The sequence below is a fragment of the Sinocyclocheilus rhinocerous genome, unplaced genomic scaffold (assembly GCF_001515625.1).
Source record: "Sinocyclocheilus rhinocerous isolate Xijiao unplaced genomic scaffold, SAMN03320098_v1.1 scaffold1740, whole genome shotgun sequence".
Taxonomy (NCBI): domain Eukaryota; kingdom Metazoa; phylum Chordata; class Actinopteri; order Cypriniformes; family Cyprinidae; genus Sinocyclocheilus; species Sinocyclocheilus rhinocerous.
In genome coordinates this window covers 651,770-660,573 of record NW_015651446.1, presented here as the reverse complement: position 1 = coordinate 660,573, position 8,804 = coordinate 651,770, and the positions used below count along the sequence as shown (strand labels likewise).

The window sequence follows — 8,804 nt, the reverse complement described above, 5'->3', positions numbered from 1 at the left end:
GAAGCAATCAATTGTACATACATACAAACATACATACATACATACATACATTTATAAATAATTAAAATAAATAAATACATATTATTTAATAATTATGTAATAATATATTCCTTTCCTTTTAAACTTGCATTCTTTAAACACTAAAGTTTTTTAGTCGTTTGTGTAATCAACCGTATGAGTGCGGAAATCCATAAATGGCAATATGCATAAGTAGACAGACCCACTTGTCCTAGAGGGCGGGGCTTCATTGGTGTCGCTAAAATCACAACTGAAATCTGTCTGGTTTCCCTGCGCTCTCACACACACACACACACACACACAATCAGGAGGACTATATAAGCCACTTGGGACGAGGTTATACCTTAATTTTTATCCTACCTAGTAAAAGGAGTTTTACTTGGTCTTTGGATTAGTATTTCGCCACTTCGTATTTCGGACAGTATGGAAAGTAACAGGCAAATGAAATTCCACATGCTTGAATTAGCCCTGGTTTTATTTTTCACGAAGGCTTGCGCCTCAGGTGAGTCACGTACCTGTGCCATAATGATTGAATGCGTGTTATTCAGTTTGTTAACCAGTTATTTGACACCATTTCTTTCGTTCTAATAATGTTTCGTTATTCAAAAGTAACGTATTGATTCATTTGCTTTTCTGTTTTATAGAAATCTTTCCAAAAGCACAGAACGTAACCTGGTCCTCTATCAATTTTAAATCCATATTAACATGGAGTCCAGAACCAACGAATTATTCCTACACTGTTGAATTTTCAGAGTAAGTCGTCATTTTTTTGTTAGTAGGTTGTTTGTTATTACCTTCATTGTCGTGAATGCTGTATCAGAGTTATGGAAATGTGCTAGAATGAGTAAATAATCCAATCCAGGTTCAATTAAAAAAATCAAATTTATTACAACACGTCAAAAGATATTGCTTCAATAATAGTGAACAATAGTGAAATCTGTTACAGTTTCTCCTTGCAGATTTAATATAAAAGTAAAATGTACAGTACGTGCAGATGAGCTTCATATGTTGCATAGGATATGTTTTACTGTAATACAATAGTGAAAGACTCAATAAAAAGTGCCGTTTACCTTGTTGTATGACCGTTATCTAATATTACTTACTAATATAGTACTAGATCATATTGATTCTGCCCAATCAAGTCATAATTCATTGATTATATCAAAAGGTTTCTCACTCTGCGATCTGAACATGGCCATAAACCGGCAAAAGTGTGAAGCGTAAGGGCAATAAAAGTGTATATTATGTATTATGTGTTTTGTTTCTATTGTCTTAAACTTTTCTATTCATTTCTATCAGTAATTTAATTAAAAGTGCATTGAATGGATCTCTGCAGGTTATAACTTTGGAACCACTTTTTTTAAAGTCAGTTAAACTTATGATTTTACTGTTTGTTGGTTTAGAAACTCTATTATTAATAATTAAACTTAAAAAAAACCTTTATAAACAAAAAGTTCTGTATTAAACTCTCACATGAGGCAGATTTGGCAACTCTTGCATAGTTCCACACCCAGGACTTGTTACAGCAGGCACCAACCTGTCACTTCTTCTCATGTAATATCATTTATTATTTCCAAATGTTTTCTTTACAATCTGAATCAGACTTCCATGTTCCGATAAGGACATGATAAAGACCACATGAAACTTTATTATCGACCCTAGAAGGTTTTTACTGTAACAAGTAGCAAAAAAACACCTGATAACCTAAAACAACAGACGCATACAAAGCCAATGAATAAATAATTCCAAATTGACAGAGTGTATGTGTAAATGGTTGTAGGCTCGGCCAGAACAGGGACCGAACGCCACACTGTATAAGGACGATGGCAACTGAATGCGACCTGACTGCAGGGTTGAAAAACCTGAAGGCCCATTACAGCGCTGACATCCTGTCTGAACCCATGCGGGGCGTCTCCTCCGATCTGGTTGAGTTCCCTCATGTCAGATCGGAGAAATTCTCCCCTTACTATGACAGTCAGTATCCTTGACAACCCACTTCACACCTTTGTCTTTTACTTTATTTAATAACGTGAAGATTTTTGAAATGTTATAAAGATCTTCTGCTTTGATTCTCTTTCAGCTGCCATTGGCAGACCAGAGTTTAAAATAGAAGTAAGCAGCGACAAAAGGAAGACGACGCTGCACGTAACGGACGTCCCCACGGCTCTCTTTAATGAGGATAAAAAGAGACTGAATATTCGGGATGTTTTCGGAGACAACCTGCAATATAAGGTTACCTACAGGAAAGCCAAGAGTACAGGAAAGGTTAGTGTTTTCTGTAAAGTGTTCTATCTGTCTTTTTTCTTATCTTATTTAATAAGCAGTAAACAGACTTTTCTGAGCTCTTTCACCACTTAAAGTCTAAAGTACTATCTTGCTTTACAATATAAAAACAACTTTTCAAAGTTGTAAATAAAACAAAGATTACTGAAGTATGTTTTACGAGAAAATACTATTTCAGTCTTTCTATTTCAAAATTACACGTTTAATTCAACATGTTACTGATGTTTGTTTGTGAAATTTACTAGCAATTGAGTGAGTGAAAATTGTTCCAAAGTAATTATAGTTCTAATTAAAAACTGACAATTTTTAAAATATTTATTTTACTCAACATGATACATTATGTAGGGCACAATAAATTAGACAGTTACAAAAAATATAACAAAAATGTCACAAAGTCTATACAACCATTCAGAAAATTTCAGAAAGATTTTTAAAAGAAATTGATACTTTTATTCAGCAAGGATGCAATAAATTGATCAAAGCTGACTGTAAAGACATTTAAAATGTTACCCAAATATTTATATTTAAATGAATTTCTATTCATCATAGAATTCTGAGAGAAAAAAAATCACAGTTTCCTCAAAAAAGACAGCACAACTATTTTCAGCATTGATAATAATAATAAATGATAAATCAGGATGTTAGAATGATTTCTGAAGGATCACGTGACACTGAAGACAATTGAAGAGTAACGGCTGCTGAAAATTCAGCTTTGCATCGCAGGAATAAATTACATTTTAAAATATATTAAAATTGATAATAAAGCTATTTTAAATATTAATAATAATTCACATTACTGTTTCTACTGTATTTTTGATCAAATAAACGCAGCCTCGGTGAGAATAAGAGACATTAAAACATTTTTTAAATCTTAATTATTCCAATATTATTAGTATTTAGATTATACATATTTTATGTGTTTGCCTCTTCAGAAAGAGAAGATCAGTAAAAGCAGCATCATTGAGCTGACGGATTTGGACCGAGGCGAGAGTTACTGTTTTTATGTTCAGGCTTTCCTACCCTTCCGTGCTCTAGACAAACAACACGGGGAGATCAGCAACATCCAGTGCTCTCCGGAAGAAAGCCCATCTATCTTTGAAGGTAATGCTTTAAGTTTTTACATTAAATCTTGGCCTGTCAGGGATTTTCAGCACAACAATCCCAGGAAAAGCAAACGTTGGGAATTTTGTCTGATAGGGAGTGAATCATTTTCCCAAAATAGATTCTCTCCCCTGATCTGGACTCTGGCTGTAACGCATCCCTTTATGAAGTGTCGGATAGCTGATATAGTGTCATAACAGAGATTTATATGGACTCTATGAATGTGTGATTCACAGAGACATTTAAAGGGGTCATATGACGTTGCTAAAAAGAACAAAGGAAAACTTGAAATCGCATCATATGACCCCTTTAATGCATCCGATAGCACTCATAATTGATAAGAAATGTGTCTGTTGGGTGGATTGTAAATTAGTCATCTCAGTGTCTAGGGACTAACAGAACTGCAAAATTCCTGCGGTGTCCATCAAGCTCATTGAATCAAGTGTTATGTGACCTTAATGACGATGATGTAACGTTTTTGCAGAGTACGGCATGGGTGTCATAGCCGGAGCCATTCTTATTATCATTTTGGCAATAACAGCAATCATTATTGTCATCGTGATGTGCTGCAGACGAAGAAAGAGAGCGGAAAACACAGGAAAAGAAGGATTACCATTGAATGGTGTGTGAAGAGTGTGGATGCTGTGTTTGGTAGATCTAAATTAGACTCTCCCTTAGGGAGGATGGCATCCTGTTCCACTATAAAACAGTGGGAAAATTGTGTTTCTGTGAAACCTCAAAATGTAGATATGTTAGACATATAATTTAGCAAGACAAGACCTTTATACTGTCAGGTGGTGGGTTCTTTAGTCTGGCACTGAAGTGTACTGTATTAACATTTTTAGAAGCAATACCTAATTTCATCTACTTGCTAACAAATGAAAATACTGTTTGATTTATGATGGGGTTTTTTGTACGCCCTTGGGAGAATCAAAATCAGAGCATATTTTATGAAATGAAAGAACACTAATTTATTTTTTTTTAGCTATTAATGTGGTAAGCTGTATTTGTTTTTAAAGTATATTTGTGTTTTAACAGCAAAATGCTCTGCTAAGTTTAAGCACATTGCAACTACATGGCTAACCAGCGATCATAAAATAATGTCAAATCTGGTTTATTGTTGCCATTTTGATACACAAACTTTATCACTGTACTAAAAACCTGTGAATCCAGTAGGAATGGTACTGATGTGGAATTTTTTTTTTTTAATAAAACAATTAAATATACAAAAATGCACATGTGGACTAATCAGAATGCAGACCTTTGTCATTATATTTTCTAACTTCAAAGGACATGTTTTATATGTTGCCTTATAAGAAAATTTAGTAATGAAAATCAAACTCATATTTAAACTCAAACTCATATAGATGTTGAACAATAAGGTAAATAGCTCAATGGCTCCCCCAATTGTAAATTAGTAAAATTCCATTTAATGTGACTCGCCTTAAAAATTTGTATAAGTCTCCTTTTAAGTGTAAATTGTTTTCGCTTTTCATTTAAAGAAATGTAAATGTGTATATAGATAGATAGATAGATAGATAGATAGATAGATAATTGGTCTTTTGAATCACGTCCAACATCTGAATGCAAACTCACATTTGCAACTCAGATAAAATTAATAATTTTTTGTCTATACAAAGTCCAAGACCAGTGCACATTTATGTAAGACTGTATTTTTTTCAATCTCAGCAATAAAAATGTTTTATTTTGTACATAGCAAATGTAAAATTAAAATACAGTTAAAACTAAATTAAAATATACATTCAAATATACAATAAAAATTTGTTGGTGCAATTAGAAAGAACTTTTGGCAAAGTGATTGTTGTGTTCATTGACAGCAGACTAGGGCAAATGTAATAATGACGTCAAAGTTGGACTTTACGTTTAGGGACGGATGTCTGGTACACACACTTCCCGTCTTCCTGGATGTAATTTATCAACATCTCACTTGTATTGACTTCAAAGTACACAAATGCTCCTGTCGTCTGATTGACTGCGTTGGAGAACAGTTGCCAAGACGACGGGAAGCTGTTTTTGTGGTCTGTGTAAATTTCCGCATTAACTCCAGTTCCGCTGACAACATATGAACTTCCATCGTCTTCTCTGATAAACTGATGAAATAGAAATATTTATAGTCCATTGCATGATGCTGATGATGCTTTAGCACCCATAATAGTCACTATTAATGCTTTAATAAATTTGCTTAAAGGAATAGATCACCAAAAATTAAAAACTCACCCTCAGGCCATCTATGATGTAGATGAGCTTGTTTCTTCATCCCAACAGGTTTGGAGAAATGTAACATTACATCACTTGCTCATCAATGGATCCTCTGCAGTGAATGGGTGCCGTCAGAATGAGAGTCCAAACAGCTGATAGAAACATCGCACTCCAAATGGGTTTTAACTTTAAACCGTTGCTTTTGGACAAAATACCAGTTCATAATAACGCTTCCTCTAGTGAAAAATTCTATCCCCTGTTTTCCTCTCACATCAAAATCCAATTACATATTTGTTTGGAGCTGTTTATAACTGTTTTGGCTTGTAAACACTGCTTGATCGGTGCATATTTCTCTCCTGATTCAGACAAGACAACTTTTTCACTGGAGAAAAGCATGTTATGGATATCGAACTTGTATTTTAGTTGGAAGCAACAGTTTGAAGTTAAATATGTCTTAATGATGGATTTGTTTATTATAAACACACAGCTTTTTGCTTTACAAGATGATGGATGGACTGTTGTGCAGAGTTGTGCAGATTATTGTGATGTTTTTATCAGCTGTTTGGACTCTCATTCTGACGGCACCCATTCACTGCAGAGGATCCATTGGCAAACAAGTGATGTAATGCTAAAATTCTCCAAATCTGTTCTGATAAACAAACAAACAAACTCATTTACGTCTTGGATGGCCTGAGGGTGAGTACATTTTCAGAATATTTTACATTTTGGGTAAACCTTTAAAAGAATGTTGTATTGAAATGTTATAGTACTGCTTGATTTTCTGTTACATGATAATGTGATGTTCAAGATACCGACCTGTAGACTGTGGTCATGACCACACAGATATAAGGAGACGCTGTACTTCTTCAGAAGAGGTCTGAGTTTTGATACCAAACACTTGGTTGGACCATGATGTCCAATGGACCAGACTGGATAATGACCGGCCACAATGACAAAATCTGACCTGAGGAACAATCAAAAGATGCATTTATTATAAACGCACTCAAAATGCAAATTCTGCCATTATCTTATAAGTTACAATTTAAATTGCTGCATGAAGTTTTTTTTTTTTTTTTTTACATTGGCCGGCATATTGAATCAATAGTTTATTGACAGCTTATTTTAAAGTGTTTTATGTTTTGTATCATATTTGATACATCAGGCTTTATGACTCATACAGAATATAGGAGAATACAGAGCTCATACTCAAGAAAAAAACACTTAAAATTTATTAAGAGGCCCAAACTGAGCAAAAATATGCAATTTAGTGCAGATGCTGATATTTATATGGCCAGAAAGTAAAATGAAATTCTGAGAGCTTGTAATGTAAATTAATAAGATTTTTATAATAGTATAGCAGACTACCTACATAAATACACATAAATATCAGTTCTCACACAATATATTTCAATAACATGTCTTAATAAGATGATATTTAAATGCTTTTTGGATCAAATATTCATGAAAAGCCTGATGTATCATATTTGATACTCACATTTTAGCATGATTTTTCTAAAAAATGATGTATGGATAATCAAGTAAACCTACTGTAAGTTGCTTCAGCCCAGTAAGTGTTCATCTTGAAATATTAATAGCAATATAAGTTATTCTTACATTTACTTTATAAAACTTCACATCAAAAAGAAACATAAATTTAGAGACCTTATAAATTCATGTATCAATATATTTTAAACATTTCTTCGTTGTGTTGTTGTGAAAACAAAGCAGCATTTACGATTGCAATGACAGAAGAGTGAGTAAACAATGACAGATTTCATTTTTGGGTGAACTGTCCCTTTAAGAGCTGGTCGTATTTTTAGTATCGAATGCCAGGAGTGTTTTCCAGGTCACATCTGGGATTTAGGAGGATGTGATTGTGGATCTGAGGCGGTGAAGAAGTGAGAGAGAATAAGTGAAAGAATGTGACAATGGAGGAGTGGATGCAGTGTGGCAGGTCAGGGCCTTTAAAAACATGCCCTAAAATTCCTGTTACAGGACTAATGTTTGCCCAGTAAAAGCAAAACACATCTTGCGATTATCCACATTGGATTTCAATGTTGTTTGTTTTTCTATTAGATATTGGGCAGACTGTTTGCATTTGGGTCTTAGGTAGCTACTGTTGTACTAATAACTCACTTGGTGTTTTGTAGTTTCTTCTCGATCCATTTCAGATGTTGCTTAGCGGCAGCGTATTCCTCTGGACCTTCAGGTTCAAGCCTGTCATAGGTGTTCCCACACAAAACCACCGTGTCAATCATCAGAACCATGATGGAAGTGTTGCTGTGAGGAACCTTGAAGTTCAGCTCGTAGTAGAGGTCTGGGTAGATCCTGCCAAACATTAACAGCAGCGCACTCTGTGGTCATGAATGAATGCCCATGTTTACATTCTTTAATACACATACTCACTCACCATCTTTCAGATCTATTTGAGTAAGCGATCTGGGCTGATATGTTTCCACGGTGATCGTGATTTCCTGCTACCAGGTACCACGGCACGGCCATCAGCGCGGGGTGAGAGAACACACTCTCATAGGTAGACTAAAGAATAGATCTTCATTAAAACTTCAAAACATCATTTTAAAATATTAAATATTACACATATATATTGACATGATTCAATTATTACTATTATAGTATTACTAATATATTAATAATATATTATGTTAGTAAAATATGAATAAATGTGCATTATATAATTAGAACTTAAATATATAACTTAATAAATTTGCATTAATTTGGAATACCTTGTAAATACCATTGTACTTGAATTTGAGTACCATGGTATTACCAAATTATACCATCACAGTACTTTTTTGTAAGAGATGTAAATACTTATGGTATCATTAAGTATCATGGTACAAAATACATCAAAGCACTATGCATTACCATCTGGACCCTCAATGTAGCATGTTACTTTTTGTAATGTAATGTAATGTAAAAAAATTTTTTTATAATAAAATAAAATAAAATTTAATTTAATGTGTTTAGGCTTTTAATAACAATTATCATAACTACATTGATCTAAATATGGTGATGAGGAGCCATCCTTGGTTTTACTTTTGATTACTACAAATGGAACAGGTAAATCATATAAATATACCATAAAATAAACTACTGTACCTTGGTACTTTTAATTTAATTTAATTTAATTTAATTTAATTTTATTTTATTTTATTTAATTT

At 33.6% G+C, this 8,804-nt stretch overlaps 2 protein-coding genes across 2 annotated transcripts in view; one reads left to right on the top strand and one right to left on the bottom strand.

The window, feature by feature from the left end:
- The first annotated feature begins 294 nt into the window (after positions 1–294).
- LOC107712814 (tissue factor-like) lies at positions 295–4,928 on the top strand. The gene is made up of 6 exons (XM_016518153.1): positions 295–520; positions 663–771; positions 1,799–1,992; positions 2,099–2,283; positions 3,234–3,402; positions 3,887–4,928. The coding sequence occupies exons 1-6, from the start codon at positions 442–444 to the stop codon at positions 4,030–4,032; spliced, it is 882 nt and encodes a 293-aa protein (XP_016373639.1). The 5' UTR covers positions 295–441; the 3' UTR covers positions 4,033–4,928.
- Positions 4,929–5,026: 98 nt separating this feature from the next.
- LOC107712813 (tartrate-resistant acid phosphatase type 5-like) overlaps positions 5,027–8,804 on the bottom strand; it is a 5,802-nt gene continuing 2,024 nt past the window's right edge. Inside the window, exons 4-7 of the mRNA XM_016518151.1 lie at positions 8,033–8,160; positions 7,759–7,950; positions 6,439–6,586; positions 5,027–5,513 (exon numbers count right to left, since the gene is read on the bottom strand). Coding sequence (XP_016373637.1) covers positions 5,268–5,513; positions 6,439–6,586; positions 7,759–7,950; positions 8,033–8,160 — 714 coding nt within the window. The 3' untranslated portion in view covers positions 5,027–5,267. The remainder of the gene's footprint in view (positions 5,514–6,438; positions 6,587–7,758; positions 7,951–8,032; positions 8,161–8,804) is intronic.

Bases quoted from the DNA above. Each gene is read 5' to 3' on its own strand.
- LOC107712814 (XM_016518153.1), top strand. From the start codon at position 442: ATGGAAAGTAACAGGCAAATGAAATTCCACATGCTTGAATTAGCCCTG. The intron at 521-662 runs GTGAGTCACGTA...TCTGTTTTATAG, and splicing joins CACGAAGGCTTGCGCCTCAG to AAATCTTTCCAAAAGCACAG. The intron at 3,403-3,886 runs GTAATGCTTTAA...ACGTTTTTGCAG, and splicing joins AAGCCCATCTATCTTTGAAG to AGTACGGCATGGGTGTCATA.